We start from the raw sequence: 17,348 nt of genomic DNA, 5'->3' as shown, positions 1-17,348 counted from the left end.
TAATTGTATTTGTATGTATTTTTGGCTTTATTTTTTGTTTTATTAATTGTTGTTTTGTGGGTAGTGATGTGTTGAAATGAAAACAAGAAAAGCCTCTACTGGCGTAACATGACAGACAATCGTGTTAATGTAAAAGGAGGAAGAGCAGGGCCGGTTCTAGGTAGGCATATATGAGGGGGCAGTCAGAAATATGAAGGGGGCATCATGTGAACACATCATGCTCCAGCACTTTTTTTTCTCTGTGCTTACAGTAACTTCAGTGAATTGAGTTGTTGGCTATGTGTCCAACGCCAACCTGGAGAAGTGGATTGCATTTTGTCAGGCCTCTGCCTTCAGACCTGTCCAACTAGGGGCCAGGGGGCCAACCAGGGTCTTAGAGCCCACATTTTTTACTGTCTTAATGCAAAGAGCCACATTATATGGGGGGTTAGGGGTGCATATACCTGAAGATGCATTGCAAACCCAGAGGGGGTGAAAAAGGTGCGTAGCTAAACCCCTGTAGGGGGGTCTGGGGGTTTCCCCCCCAGAAAATTTTTGTGATTTAAAAATGTGAGTGAAGCATTCTGGTGTACTCTGAGAAGAGGAGGGGGAGGAGTCTACTATGGTCAAGATTTACAAAACTGAAAGGTAGTCTTATGAATACTAAAAAAAAAAGGAACAGAACATTTTAGAAAAGAATACTGTTCCTTTTTCGGCGGATTTTTGTGCTACTGCAGATAATTTTGTCAACTTGTAGGCTACTTGAACTTTACTATTTTTCAAACATTCCGCTTTTCCGACATTGATTGATTACGTTATAGTCAGACTTGTCCTTCTGGGTTTTTTTTTTCATCTGAGACACTGTTTCTCATACACAACTACATAGGCCTATTAGAGAAGAAAAAAACAAACCCTCCAAGTTTAAAAACACACCGGCAGCAGCGCCCCTGATCTGCAGCTACTGAGACTGTTATTATTCTGTCACCTGAGTTAACGAGGTGCACGTGTGTTTGGAGCTGACGAGAGAATAAAGAGCGAGACAACGCGGCCCTGAGAAGGAACTTTGAAGGACTCAGCTGTAATGGAAAATGACCTAAACCGAGTCCAGTAGAGATGAGGTAGAGAGACGGTAGAGATGCCGTGTAGCTATCTCGCTTTCTTTCCCCCACCCTCCGTCCGTTGTCTTCGTTCGTTGTCACTTTGTTGTCGCTCCACAGAGAGCACATGGCTAATTAATATGCACGTGCTGACCATATATGGTTCTATATAGGCATTCCGGGGACGGAGGTGTGTTCACGTGCATTCTTGGATCCAGTTTGATTTATCAAAGTGAAATTGTGGAGAGTTGTGCACGCACAGTTTGATAGATCTGAAAAAGGTGTAAATATTTTTGGGTGTCTTTTCGCTGTAGGCCTAAGCAAAACATTTAGTAGCAGCAGTTTTACACTGCTTACTTACAGTTTTGATAAATGAGGCCCCAGGCCCTGAGCCCAGAGCCCAGACGCTCTGCTCGCGGCTCATCCGCGGCGCTGTCCGTGGTGCTGAAGGTGACAGGTTAACTTGACAAACAAACTGCTGTTTGTTTATCATGTGTTTCAGTTTTGTTTGTGACTTGATAGTTTAGGTGTTGAGATTAAGAACATCACTCCCTCATCAAGAGAGAGAGAGACGCGCCTGGGTATCGCAGCTGTAAAAAAAAAAAAAAGAAAAGAAAAGAAAAAAAAAGACGACGTGTCGGAATAGCGGTATCAAAAAGTGTCGGACTACCTGCATGTCTAGATAGAGGGATGTCTGAATAGCGGGCGGACCCCCAACTTAACTTCTTTCTCTTTGGTAATATAGCTACACATCCTATATTAAAATGTGCTTTCTCAACTTATAAAATTTGGATTTGAGGGGGCAAGACATTTATTTGAGGGGGCACTGCCCCCTCTTGCCCCTGCGTAGAGCCGGCCCCGAGGAAGAGGCATCAGCGAGGAGGGGTTCAAAACAAGGGGAGCAAACCGTACACAGCATTTAAAGTCAAGTCCTGGGAGAGATGGTCCCTCTATTGTCCTTTACTGGTTGGCTGCATAACACATTGAAATTCCACCCACTGCAATGTGAGTCAACAGAGCCAAAGCCCATCGACAGAAAATAAGGTTGTGCTGTCTGGTCAAGCCAGAACTCCTTGTAGTTTTTAAATTATATAACAACTTACCAAGTCAGAAAACTCAACATACAGAGTTAGGGAAATAAATTGGGTGTTCAGATTCCAAAGTAATCCAAGCTTGAATATAGCAGCCCTTTAAAGCGACTCTACATGTAGATCAATGTAAATCAATGTAAAATCTCACTTCCTGGGTTTCTAGTATGGCAGTCCAAAGTCAAAAGCCACTTTGTTTCTTTCCACTATATATGTTTCAAACACATTGTCATGCATTAGCACCACAGCAGCAGCTCAAATCTTCAACATACATTTAGAGTGCTGTGGATTTGTCAACCAGCCACCTCTGTGATTAAGCTTTCTGTTCCTCTTAATAATGGCTTACATCCATATATGTTTGAAATGTCAATCTGTTTGTTGCACAAATGCTGCAGTAAATCCTTATCTTGGCAACACAATCCCCTGACTGCCAAATCTAATGTAGGCATTTAAGCTGAAAAATCTTACTATATCAGCAATACAGACTCCTTGGTGAGTCCTTGAGTGTAAAAGAGTGATGGAGGCATTTAAACATCAAGTTCAATGAAGCGCAATACCTACCATGTACATGGAGGATGTAGTCGTCATAGGCCTCTCCCACAGCATTGGACGCCACACAGCGATAGGTGCCGTTGTAGGACTTGTTGAGGTTCTCAATGTAGAGATCGGAGCCGGTCACCACAGCGTGAGGCGGCACATCCTCGTCTACTCTCAGCCAGTGGATCTGATGGGGACTGGAGAGCACAAATACCACACACATCACTCAGGCTCTGTCTATCCACGCTAGAAATCTGAAATAAAGGTCAAATCTGAGGAGGGCCATTGGCAGGGCCTGTCTAATGATGTCCTTTATACAGCATGCTGACAACTGGTAACATTTAAATGGTACAATGAGATGTAAAGGTTATGGGGTGCTTGAACAGGCAGAAAGGGGATATTCAGTGGAAAGCACAGGACTAAACAGACATTTCAGTGCGTTGGGAAGTTTTGAAGTGTACAGTATCGATGTATCCATGTATCCATTTGTGTGAGCACTCACTGTGGTTTCCCTTCCGCGATACAGGTCAAGTCTAGATTGTCACCCTCTCTGGGTAAACCTTCAGGATATGTCACCACAATCTTGACCTCTGGTTTATCTGAAAAAAGAAAAAAAAAGAAAAAGATGCAGTAGTTACAACAATCTACCGTCATAAGTTATGACAATAGAGGTCCTCTCCTCACACCTGCAGCCAAAGCGAGTTAAATGATCATTGGGCTCTGAAGTGAAGCGCTGAGAGAAACAGACTTTTAAATGAAAGCAAAACAGCCGTGAGTGAAACATAGCGGAGGATGAAATGATTATCCTGTTGCTCAGTAGACATCCACTGAGTCTACAGTACCTTTCAGCAAAAATGATTTTTTCCCCTTATCAATGGTAGCCAAAGATTACCAAAATGTCAAGCGGTTCCAGTCAAGCTTTCTCTTTTTCTGAAAGGTCAGACAAAACAGTTGTCTGCCTGAAAAAAAATTAACATTCTACATAGACTACAAAAGGATACCTTAACCTTTCTTTAATGTTTAACGGTGTAAGACAGCCTTGTATTACCTCTTCAATCAATGCACCATTTAAAGAACACCTAAACATCATTTGACACCTGAGTTAAGACTTTTTTTTTTATTATTCCCTTGTGAGGACTGTATCCCCAGGGGCCGAGATACCAGTGCACTGTAAGTGTAGAATGCCAGGATTGCATGATCTATAGATAACAGTGTCAGGCTGTGAAAAACATACACATGTTTGTTTGTTTTTTTTGTTTTTTTTACATCTGTGTGGTCACTGTATGTCTCTGTAGTTGCTTTGTGTATCCTCATGGTTATTGTGGATCTCTTTGTAGTCACTTGGTGAATGGTCATTTTGAGTGTCTCTCTGTAGTTGTGTTGAGTCTGCATCTCTTTATAGTTGTATGATTGACTTCCCTTTAGAAAAAGTTTACATTCATTTCAAATAGAGGCTCTGTCTCAGGGACCGCTGCACCCAATGTGCCCCTTCAGAAGTTCAAATATACTATACTATACTATACTATACTGTATATAGAGGATTATATTGAGGTGTACAGTATATAGATACATTTTTGTCTTGTTGGTAATACATACAAAATCACATAGGCATGGCATATTCATTTAACAGATAGGATTGAAAAAACAAAAACGAAATGTTGTGCATGAATGATATACATTCGACAGTTCTTTGTGTCTGTAATTAAAGATCCGTTTTCTCAATTTTCCCCAAAAATTCAAAAAACTTTCTAAATATACTGTTTTTGATTTCAATAAGTGATTGGTATTGTTAATGAGTGGTATCATTGAATAATCTGATGTTTCTGTGTGAGTACATGATACCAACAAATGTCACAGCCTCACCAGTAAATACTTAAGATCCATGCAAGCCAAAGCAGCAAGTAATCTCTGTTGCTGTCTGTGGGGACTTGTTGTAGCTCTGGACTTGAATAAGTAATGCTTTAGGTCACTTACATAGCACTTCCAAGTGTCTTTGAGCCAGGAGGTCCTTTACAGCTGGGTGGTCAATGATGCAGTCCACTGGCACTCCATCGTCCTCTTTGGTGACAGAAAATTTTACCCGGCTGGTGACAGTAAACATCCTGTCATACGTCTCCTCTACTCCCATCTCTCCTGGAAAAACCATCATATGCATGAGAGGGGAAAAAGTTAATGAATAAACGGCTCAAAAACAAATCTGAAATTCCACAGCAGCACCGATCTACAGGGGCCATAATGAGCAAATGGTCATAGCTATTAAGAGCACATTACCTGTCAAACTGGAGTGCGTTCAAATGGCATTTACATTTAATTTATGATTCAGTGATGTGGTGCCCAAACGAGACTTTAGAGGATTCAGGTGGGCCAGAGGCCTCCATTTCTGATGAGAGCAGGGAGGAATGGCTGGGTCATACAAGCCTGATAATGAATGCCTCTGCAGCTTGAGGGCTGAGCATTGTTGGGGCTAACCCTGCAGTAATCTGCTGCCCACTAGGCCCTAGGCTGTCAGAGGGGCATTCATTTAGAGAGCATTACAATGCCACAGGGGCATCGCATTAGCCGCAGTGCTGAGTGTGATGGTTTACTCGCACTTAATGAAGTGAGGAAATAATTACAGCCCCACTCTGACCTGCAGCACACTTCCATTTCAGCCTTGTCACAGGGGAACCTGGCTGGACTCGGGGAGGGCACAACACTGTTGTTCCACAGTTGATGATCACCAATACACACGTATGTGGCCTCTTGATGGATATTAACCCCGTTTAACACACACACTTCCACCCAAGAGCTGTCTACATAAAATTTAAAGTACTGGGATTGGTATGTGGTCAGTGCACTTTTAGGGCATGATCACTCTGCCAAGTGCAGTCAGAGTGTGTGAAAAGCACACTGACTGTTAGGGAAGAGTAAGTTAGTAATAATAGTGGTATAATAACATTAACAGCAGGAATAAGAGCTGTGATGACAACACATGAACATAAATGTTTAGAATCTGTGGTTATCCTGGTGTTTTGTTAGGCCTACAGAATCAGATGAACAGACTGACTGGCAAATACAGTAGCTCCTTTACCAATATATACACTGAAAGTGAGTAAAGACATAACAGACAGTACAATGCATGATGCCCTATCTAATCTGCTATCTAATCTCACATGTTTCACGTTTCTTAGATCTTGCTTTGTGTGTGTGTGTGTGTGTGTGTGTGTGTGTGTGTCTGTGTGTGTGTGTGTGTGTGTGTGTGTGTGTGTGTGTGTGTGTGTGTGTGTGTGTGTGTGTGTGTGTGTGCGTGTGTGTGTGTGCGTGTGTACGTGCGTGCATTTGTGTGTGTGTGTGTGTGTGCATACGGGTGGAGGTTTTCATGGGCTGGGGTCGGGTGGGGTGGGGCGGGGTGGGGGCGGCTTTTAAACATGTAAAGCACTTTGTGCTACATTTTTCATGTATGAAAAGTGCTCTATAAATAAAGTTTATTATTATTATTATTATTATTTTTAATTATATTTATTTTCCCTTTGTATGCTCTTAACTACAGCCATCTACTGTAGGTAATTTGACTTCACTCTTAAAAGCATTATCACCATGACACACAGCAAATTAGTTAATCCCAAACATCCTTAGTTAATGCAGAGTGCTGTGATCAGTGGTAACAACCTCAGAACCAGGCCATCTTGTCCCTTGCCAAACAACAGAAATTTCATATTAAGAGCTTTTTATTTGTTACCATGCAATCACGAAAACCCAACAGGTCACATTTGTAAGGTCAATGAGGACGTTTCCAAGAGCTGGGTGAAGTGCAGTGTGAATTGGAGGGTTACGATGATTAGCCATTATCCTCTCAACCAATGATTGTCTCATATTAACCATTGTGCAGCATTATGGGTTGGCTCAGGAAAAGGTTTCTTCAAATAGGAAAATCAAATCAGTACTCCCTGAGACAGGGCTAAAGCATTACCTGAGTATAAGCATGTTTAGTTTGCAGTATCAGCTAGAGCTGAAATGGTTTGCCAATCAATCAATTAGCTGGCAAAAAGAAAAGTAACACTATTATAACTATTGATTTTGTGCAATAACCTTCTTTTTTTATGAAAATTGTACCATCTTGCCTTCTGCTGGAGGTGTCATGATGGTGTTCCTCTCAATTCACCTCTGAAACACAAAATACCAAAGGGACTGGCAAAACCCATTTCAAGGTCAGGAAAATAGCTCTGTCAGTCCCAGTGCTGTCATGATATTATAGAGTCCCTAATTTGACTTCTACAGTAGTATCAATTACTTTTGGTCATGATGCTTATCGCAGAGTAATTTTGATATGAAAAAGAGTTGGAAAACGTCTTGAAGCTCTGTGTCATGTTTTCAAAATGTGAACGAGACAGACAGAGCCATTACCATTGTACAGGCCAAGCAATGCTTGTCAATTAATAATGTCTTCCAAACCAAGATGAGGAAAAAAACTACAGATCAGGTTGTGGAAGGACTCCAATCTGAATGCAGAGGAGATTTGAGTGTTGCAGCAGAGATGTCAAATCAAACGCTCTTGTGAGCATCAACCACCGATCAATCCCAGCGCAATCAAGCATAACCTCTTCTCAGGATGACATTTTCTTTCAGTCAGCTTCTAACCCGAGTCTTCTGCCTGCCATCACGCTGCAGAGCAGCCACTGATCAAGCTGTTTGAACACTGCTGCGACAGTACTGTAGCACTGGCATTAGCAGTAAGAGAGCAAGCCAAAATTAAGAGAATATTACTGCCAAACCACATTCAATCAATATGGAATAATATTTGTGCCATTAGAGGAGTTCATTTCGAGTGTTTCAAATTTGCAAACTTTAAAGGTTCAGTGTGTAATAATTACAAAGGTTTATTGGCAAAATCTGAATACTACCTAATATATTTGTATAATCACTATACAATAACATTTGTTTGGTTTTGGTAGCCTTATAATTTTTCTTTTATATATACTGTACATATACTGTAGCAAGGGTCTTGCTTTAGAGAGTTTCGCCATCTTGCGCCGCCATGTTTGTACGGCAGCCCAAATGGAAAATCCAGCCAGACAGAGAAAACATTTCGCAGGTTTCACGTGCATGAATAAACCAACGAAGAAGAAGGCGGAGGGAAAGAAGGAGTAGAAAACATTGTAAAATGGTTTAGATCTTCACCTCATCGCTCCAAGCTCCTAAAATACCCCCAGTCGTCCAGTTGTGATAAACAAGTTTTTTTGTCCTCGGAAGCCACCGTCACTTTGCTGACGGGAGGGGTGAGTGCGAGCAAGTGAGTGAGCACTGCAAACTAGAATCTGAAAGCTAGATATTACGATTTTACCCTCATATTACACACTGGACCTTTAATATTTCACTTATTTGAAACAAGCTTATTCATAAGATGTTATCAATCAATGTATTAATGGTTTGACGTTTATTTATAATATTATTTATTTATTTATAAGCCAGGATGTTTTGAGTTGTGAAAAATCTTTATGAATTTAAGACTGGTGCCAATGAGGAGGAAAAAGTTTCTCATAGTTATTTCTTGTAGTTATTAGTTGATATCTCATATCCCATCAGAGAGCGGAAACAAAATTACTTTTTCAAAATATTGAATAATTCTAAAATTTATATTCTCTGTCTGTCCGATTTTTCTGCAGCTTTTGTCTGTGCCCCATAGCCTTCCTCTATATATGGAGTTTGGGCAGATGCTACCAAGTTTTATTTGACATGAATTAGTAAATTGTTATTTTTGGACTATTTTTTCATGTTGTAAGAGCTGCTTTTGTAATGTGTCAATAAATCTGAATATTTATCACAGATTTTTTTTCCCCCAAGGTCAAAATTGAAACTACATGTTCAAGCTGTAATAAAACTTTCTTGTGAAATTAATAATCAAACTAAAAAAGTGAAAAAAAAGCTTTTATTTTATCTGTCAAGAGATTCTTCCTGAATACTGATTGTTGACATAATCCCGAAATCTTTAAAAGCTGATTTTTAAATTGAGTTTTGCGCATTTTTTTTCTCTAAATGTGTGTAAATGACATTAAATTTTAAGTTATTTTCCACCTATTTCTTGTAGTTATTAGTTGATATCTCATATCCCATCAGAGAGTGGAAACAAAATTACTTTTTCAAAATATTGAATAATTCTAAAATTTATATTCTCTGTCTGTCCGATTTTTCTGCAGCTTTTGTCTGTGCCCGATAGCCTTCCTCTATATATGGAGTTTAGGCAGATGCTACCAAGTTTTATTTGACATGAATTAGTAAATTGTTATTTTTGGACTATTTTTTCATGTTATAAGAGCTGCTTTTGTAATGTGTCAATAAATCAGAATATTTATCACAGATTTTTTTTCCCCCAAGGTCAAAATTGAAACTACATGTTCAAGCTGTAATAAAACTTTCTTGTGAAATTAATAATCAAACTAAAAAAGTGAGAAAAAAAAGCTTTTATTTTATCTGTCAAGAGATTCTTCCTGAATATTGATTGTTGCCATAATCCCGAAATCTTTAAAAGCTGATTTTTAAATTGAGTTTTGCGCATTTTTTTTCTCTAAATGTGTGTAAATAGCATAAAATTTATTTTTTTATTTAGTTATTTTCCACCTAATCAAAACAGAATATTTCTAATTGAATTTGAAAAAAAAAAACAAGGTCTGCTATCTGTTATTAAATCCAATGCATGCAGTTTTCACATAATCACATACAAATCCTAGAAACACATTCAAATGCAGCTGTCCAAAGGAACAAATCTCCTCCTGTACTTTAGCAGCAGTAGCAGCTGAGCACTGGGCTCTGCTACATTTAAATAATGTTGCAGCTGTCATTTATGCTAACAAGCATTTTGCCACCTTGTGTGCTGAGTCTCTCTCAAGCCAGAGCCCCGTCAGTCCACTACCTGCCAGCATGATAAATGGTTGCAAAAGCAATTGGTCCAATTTGAAAGTGTGTTTAAATTAGCCAGCAAATTTATTTCTCGCCATTATTGCTGTCTTTCCTACATGCAGACATAAGACAAACATGATCACAGAGATTCTATAAAACCAGTGTGATGTGTGCCTGTTAATCCGACTATGTGCAGGAGCTAATGAATTGTTTAGCACGTCCATAATGAGTAGTGATTTCTGTTTCCTGGGGTACAGGAGGACGTGACTCTCTGGCTCTCCTTATGTACCCACTGCCACAATGGATTAGCCCCATTCAGCATGTCGGTGGCATTTCGCTGATCTAACCATCCTGTTGTGTCTCCCTCCCCTACAAAACACTCAACAACTCATAAACAGAAATTGACTTCGACTCCTGTAGGGAACACTGGAGGCACAGATGGCATTTAGCTTCAGATTCGCTCTTGTCTAAATATTTCATCTCTCAACAAGCCAAATGAATCCTCTCCATTCTAATACATATATAATTTGACAACAAGCCCAGAGATATCCACTCTGTGTAAATACGATATGACTAAAATGAACAGCCCCCCCCCACCCCCTTGCTGTACAATAAGTGCGTAATGAATAATTGATGACCCCTAATCATAACTGAGAGGTAATAAGGATTTTTCACCACCCCAGATCATATACCCCTCTCTGGAATGGCCTGCAGCTGGCTAAAGGCAATGCAGTGGGTATGAGATGTGCAAATACAAGTTCATGGCCATGTTTACTGTGTACAGAAGTTTTCAAGGAAGCACAAAAAGAGTAATGGTCGTCTCTATGGCTTAAAATCATCTGCAGTCAAGGTGTGACTAAATGTCCACAGTAAATATATAAGTAACTTCAAGTCTAAAGGAGAATCTCTGAAAATTAAAATCACAATAGGAACATGGTTTAATGTCAAATATTTTTGGAAGGTTTATGACGAGGAACACGGCATATAATGAGCTCTAGCTGCAGCTTTTGCAGCACTGAATGCGTATAATACTTATACACTCTAGCTATAGCAGTCCAGGTTTATTGACTGGCGGGTTTATACGCTGGTTTAAAGATGAATAAATAAAAATGAAAATACAGTATGCCCACAACCATTTGTAGTCTACTGTATATACAATTACCATAGTACATGTCAGTCAATATGATCAGTACACTACACATTAATGTTTAAGATGAGAACTACGTTTTGCTCACAGAGAAGGTGTCTCCAGAGACCAGGGACTTGTAGGGAAGTGGACAAGCCTGGAGCATGTGAAGCAAACCAGGGGAGGCTGTTATTCTACTGACCTGTCAGTTCTTCCTCCCCTTTCATCCATCTGATGGAGGCAGCTGGCTTGCTGCCAATGGCTGTGCAGGTGAGCTCCGTCTCGTTCCCCTCGCTGACCACGTCCTCGCGGCTCTCGATGATTGGGCTGCCTGGCGGGACTGACCCACAGCAAAAGCAACGGTCAGGAAGACACCAGCATGACAACATTTATATACTGTATGCGCACACAAAATGGGGCTACACAATTACATAATCATAAGGGTACAAAAACAAAAGTAATTCATGCAGGGAAGATCAAGTCACTAACACTAAATTCATTCATTGATTACCTATTACGTCACAATTACTTCATTTATGAATTTATATGCCACCAAATCAGATGAAATTCAGTTAAGGGCATTTCAGCTCCTCTGAAAGCAAAACAGGTCATGCTAAGACTGTTAATGAATGTACATAAATCAGTAATTTGCAAATATGGAAAAAGGTAAAAAAGAATTGTGACCTCATGTGTGAACTAATGGATGAGCACTTCATGTGCTCTACTGTATTTACTCTCAGGGGTGAATTTATTCGGGAGGTTTGTGGCCCTTCTCTTTAACCTTTAACATCTGTCCATTTTCCCCTCACGTCAGCAGGCACCTGCTGGATGTTACTCAGCTGAGGGTTGCTGGACAAAACAATTGTATCAGTCCGACTGAGATAAACATGATCTGGTTGTGTAGAAATGTTTAGATCTTGATTAAAAACAACTTGATATTTCTTAGAGATTACTGTAGTTACTGTTCTGCTTTGAGAACTTCGTACCACTTACGTTTCTATTTAAGTGGATTTAGGCTAATTTGCAAACAACAAGAAGTCAAATGGAAACAATCTCAGGAATCAATGGTAATACCACCAATTTGTTCAATCACAAGGAACACAATCACATTGCCGACTACAAAGAGTGTATGAATCAAAAAGGGACCAAAGGGCTTCCACAAAGCAGCTGTCGCTAACACTAGTTTTAATAGTTTCAGTACAGAACATCAGAGAAGTAGAGGTGTGTTTTAATTTTTTTTTTGTTATTAATCATAACTGAGGTAAAAGTTTAAAATAGTGGTGATAAAGATTTCAGATCACCTAGCCCTGGTCTGTGGCTGCTTGTGGCTCTGTGATGATGTAGCCTACTCGGGTTCAACTGTTGTTTGAATTAAATGCTAATGTCATCTTGCATACATGGCAGCACGATAACTTCATAATTTTCTCAGGGATCCATGATCCCATATTATACTATTTTTACTCAATTTCACTCAGCTGTTAGACTTCCAACTAAACTGTATTCGAAATGTATTGCCCCAAACTGATCCGTAGTCCTGAATGTCGGCTGTCTAAAAGTCGCTCATATGAGCTCTACTGAGAACAAGCTGTTTCTGTGCCTGCATCTTTAAGTAGCATGGTTACTGTACAAGGCAAAGATTATTACCACTTTATGACTTAAAATTGGTCGGTATTTCATCAATTTAGCTCAGGAGTTTCTTGCTGTGCACTGCAGCCATAGAAATAGATGTGGTAGGCGTTTTAATAGCGCTGAGGGGCCGGCCTCACTCCCGTCGTGACATCACCACAGGAGCTGAGTCTGAACAGCCTGTATGAGCACCGTTTTACCAGTGGGTGGGCTGCAGAGTCCATGCAGGACCCGTTTGCTTTCCTCATTCTAGGAGTTGGTAGGCTCAGGGAGGATCAGTTTATGTATGTAGAGACCAGAAAAAATCTGTTCTTCATAATATGGGACCTTTAATCAATGGATAGTGCAAATAAGTGAGTTCCTCTTTACACAGGTTAAACCATAACCATATTTACCATCTTTGTTTAAGTGTCACAATGTTGGTTTTACAGTAGATGACGAGGACAGCAGTGGGTTTGGAGGTGTCACTTCATAAAACAAAGTACTGAGTACAGTAACCTACACAGTTGAATATTGATGCATCCATTTAGTCACGGTACATCATTCATTTGGAGGAATGTTTATGGTCACCTGGTTCACTCTCTTTTACCTCTGTTTTTCTCCCTACCAACTTAATACCTGACTCTTAAGCTGCTGTGTTCACCAGCCAGTAACCAGCTGTAAAAAAAAAAAAAAAAAAAAAAAAACTGCTATATCTAAAAATGATGCCATGAGAGCAGTGATGGTAAATCAACACAGACTGGACAGTCAAACAATAAGCTGAAACCATACTAAAATACTATGTAAAACCCAGGGGAGACACATATTTGACTGATGTTAAGTGTCTGAGACCATCACTATGAGCAGCCCTTTTCTCATTTTTGAAATGTTTTTACGTCGTCAAAATAAATGTGTTTGTAATTCAGTAGAAATCCAAGCCAAGATTTCAAACCATATCAACCTCACGGTGGCACTAGAGGAAAAGTCAGGGGATCACCAAAGACAGTAGGATTTATCAGTGCAATCCACACAAACAAATCAAAACTAACCATGAACTCATAGACTTTAAACTGTTTCATTAATTTATCACACATTAACTACTCATGTATTAAATCGGTATGAGTCATGCATTAGTTATGCATCCCTTTAGGATGTATTTCGTACCCTCATTCTAAAGTGTTATCTGAAAATCTATGCCAAAGTTACATAAGCAGGCCACATGTGTGTGAAATCCAGACAAGACAGAATAAGGCTCAGTTGTCCCTCGTCCCTTTGCCTTAGTCATCGCAGCAAACTTGCTCAACTCCAGTAGCTTGAAATCAAAAAGTCAGTGTGGTGTTTATTTCAAGGACTCTTCAGTGCAACCCTTGGTTCAGAAATACTGCAGCTAGGTTTCAATTGTACAACTAGAGTAATTACTTTAAAGTGCTTTTAATTCCTTTCAATCCCCCAGGATGTCTGCATGTATAATAAAGCTTAACTAGAGTAATTTCACTCCAAAGCATCAAAGTGTGGCACAGCTGACTCTCAATAGGGAATCGTTTGGAGCAGCCAAGTCAACATTCACCGGGATTCACAGAGTCAACACAGCTGCCAAAACCAACGCGGTCTGAGCCATCAGTTTCAGCATCTGCTCCTTTTCGTTATGCTGTTGAGCACCGCGAGAGCCTAATTGGCTGACATTTTGTTTCAGTTGCTAAAGATAACGGGATCAAAGATTACTATTATTTCACATTCACTATCTATAGCTGAACGGAATACAATGAAAGTGCGAGCGCGCGAGTGTGAGGAGGGGTGTGATATGTGCGTGAGGTTCACACATGCACCCTCACACCTACCCAGGACAGTGATGTCTGCGTAGGCTTCCTGAGGAGGATCCGTGTAGAGCTGGCACACATAGCGTCCCTCATCGGAGAGTGACACATTGGACAGAGACACCCGCAGTTCGTTGTCAGAGAAATTCACCAACTGGAACCGGCTGTCCTTCAGAGCTGTGGGGATACATGTGAGACAGAGACAGTGAGGATACAGAGTGCAGGGACACAAACGTGAGACATGGAGTGAGAAGGAAGAAGGAGAGGAGGAAATGGGAAATGGAGTGGAGTGAGAATGAAAGAAGAGATGGAGGAAGATGAAGGAGGCAAAAAAAATGAGTTAGAGAAGAGTGGGGGAGGAGGAGGAGGGTGGGGGGTGCTACTCTTTTGTGGGCTTTCTCCCTAATTGAGTAAAAGAAAAGTGAGTTTCAAAATGATTCATACAAGTTGATTTCTAAAGTAGCTTTACAGTCCATGGAGCACTGGCAAAGACAGGAAAGTGTGAGGAGTGCTCATGAGGACTCCTAACAAGCTAGGAACTCTTAAAATGGGCTGCTGCTGGTCATGGATGGATGCATCAAACTCACATATTCCAGAAAAGGGAGAGGCATTCAAACATACATAATGAATTAAATCACAGTGCCGAGGTAGAGAGGGTTGGATGCCTGAAACTCCAAATCAAAAGTAGACAGGAATCTGTATACTAATGCCTGTATAGATTGGCTGAATTTTCTTTTAATGTTGTCAGACTAGGTTATCCATCCCTCTCAGAGTTTTCACTCTGTTTTTCATTTGGCCAGCCCTCATCCCTGAGCACTCTTTTACATAAACAGCTTTGGTTGATTTGATTGGGAGCCCTTTTGATGTTTTGACCTGCCTTCTTTATCAAGTCCTCTCTGCATCTGTCGAGCTAACGAACTCTATTCACCCCCTATTTAAAGCACGGGGAGTTTGTTATTCCCATCAGGCCGTACGCTTAGCATCATGATCATTACCCAAGGTCTCAGGGCAGTGTCAACATGAAACCTCATCCCCCAATATAATTTGAGAGCTCTTTGGAAGTCTCTCCTCAAAGGGAAACAATGACACTGATGCACTTTGAGCGTCAAAGCACCTGCTAGGGAGGGAACCCCTTCACTTCTGAGATGCTGAATGTAGTTTAAACGAGACAGTTTCATAGCTGCCTGACTGCTTACATAAGGGCATAGAAAGGCACGCAATATCTAATATTTATAAGTCGGTGTAGGCATATTTTCATTAAACTACCTACATAACTACCTACAATATGTCTAAAGCCCACAATTATTTTCGCTAGTATGAAATAGAAAAATAATGAGAAAAAAAAGCTAATCACAGTTTTTCAAGACCCAAGATGCAGGTTTTGTCAGACCAGTCCAAAATGGAAAGTTAATCATTTTATACCTACAGAGGACAAAAAAAATATTCAAATTTGAGAAGCTGATGCTGGTAAATCTCAAGCACTTTCTTCTTAAAAAAAAACGAGGTGCCTGACTAATGGATCAGCAAAATGTTCTTGATTTGTTTTCTTTTAGTCACGTAACTACTTCAATAAACAAACAGTTTCCACTTGTCTTGTGTGTTCCCCTCGCTGAAGCTCTAAATATCACATTGAATTTGATTAATTAATTTGATTAAACTAGATTTATCTTCTAAAGTGGCTACTGGAAGGATTAGCCAACAGTTGAATTTTACTGTATATGCTGGGGTATCCTGTAAGAAACAAGCTAATGTACACTTTGGCCTTTGGGCATACTGGGACAAATCCCAGTAGACCATCAAATAACCTCTCTGCATGAAAACATGCTTCATCCCTGTTCTGGGACTGAGCTCATTGGCCAATCACAACCAAGTTTAAATCATCACAGTCAATGTTGAGCTAATGTTAGCTCGAATAAATCTTAACCTTAGCAGTGTACAGTAGGGCAGTTGTTGAGATGTTTATAGTGGGGGATAATGATATCCACACAGGTTATTATCTTGCAATCTGATTACATAAGTGGTAGGTTGTTGTCTTCAGTTATTGGTGGATTGATGATGACGATTTCACACCCAGTCTGCTCGGTCAGAGAGACAGGGAGGATGCAGTTGTGTGGCTGGAATAGAGCCATCAGAGCTGGAGATGCAGCATCAGTGGCTGAGCTTGGGGAAAAGGTGGAGGAACTTCATACAGAGAGGATGGCTGCAACACAGGTTTACAGTCCACTCAGAGTTACTACTTCTTCATCCTCTCATGTTGCGCTGAGGGCAGACTAGACTACAGTAACTCACTTCTTCAGGTGCAAATTCAAATTATTAGACATGACTTTGGCTATACAGTAGAGCTTCTAACATAAATATCGTTGTTTAAATAAAATCACATTCTGTAGATAATTGTAATTCATTTTTAACTACTTACATAGAGGCCATTTAAGCAGCTTGTCAATATTTCTAAATGAACAATAAGTCTGTTAATATAGTTACGTGACTATACTGATGTCATACTAAAGCTGTGGGTTAGACAGCTAATCAGTGAGCTGAAACTCAATCTGCAGTGTTGCTGGATAGTTTTCTGTAGGTTCATCACACTGATACATTGTAACACACAGTCAGACAACTCTTGAGCAAAGACGCAATGAATAAATAGTGGTGTGATATTGTATCACCATCCGTAGAGGTCCACCTTTGCTGATAAATGCTCATTTTTTCCCATTTCAGATGACAACTCTGCCAAATTGCATGTCATTTCGCATATATCTAGCAGAATAAATGGCTCATCCCAAGAAGACTCGCTCAGCCTCTATACCTTTGACATTATTCATCTTTATTTACTGCAACAGAAATTGCTTTATTTGGCGTTCACTGGTACAGTAAAGCTGCTATCATTTTGGTATTTCTGTGTGTATCTGTTTCTGTGGCTGCCACTTTGCTTGTAGCTGCTGTTCTTGTAGCACCTGGCGTGTCTCTATGTCACTGCTGTTTACTTCCTTGTATACAAAGATCTGCTACTGTGTCGAGCGGCCCCGTTGACAGGTAACAATGGCACCGGCTGAGGGGGGTCCCCAGAACCAGCAGTCCTTTAGGTATAGAGCCTACAATAGCACTGCCTTGGGGTTTACTAGACCCCATTACAAGATACACAAACATGCAGCAGCAGCAGCTGAATAACGTTTTGGCTGCCTGATAGAAACCTGACATATACTGAAATCTAATTGCAGATAAACAAAACCGT

At 40.3% G+C, this 17,348-nt stretch overlaps 1 protein-coding gene across 2 annotated transcripts in view; it reads right to left on the bottom strand.

The window, feature by feature from the left end:
- cadm1b (cell adhesion molecule 1b) overlaps positions 1-17,348 on the bottom strand; it is a 159,971-nt gene that overhangs the window by 27,612 nt on the left and 115,011 nt on the right. For both annotated transcript variants that reach the window (XM_083984379.1, XM_083984380.1), the window contains 5 exons: positions 14,144-14,296; positions 10,903-11,040; positions 4,676-4,834; positions 3,204-3,300; positions 2,726-2,898 (listed from right to left, as the gene is read on the bottom strand). In XM_083984379.1, the coding sequence (XP_083840505.1) occupies positions 2,726-2,898; positions 3,204-3,300; positions 4,676-4,834; positions 10,903-11,040; positions 14,144-14,296 (720 nt within the window). The remainder of the gene's footprint in view (positions 1-2,725; positions 2,899-3,203; positions 3,301-4,675; positions 4,835-10,902; positions 11,041-14,143; positions 14,297-17,348) is intronic.

This window comes from Trachurus trachurus (assembly GCF_905171665.1).
Source record: "Trachurus trachurus genome assembly, chromosome: 13".
NCBI lineage: Eukaryota > Metazoa > Chordata > Actinopteri > Carangiformes > Carangidae > Trachurus > Trachurus trachurus.
The sequence above is the reverse complement of the archived record's forward strand: the minus strand, read 5'-3'. Positions and strand labels throughout refer to the sequence as shown.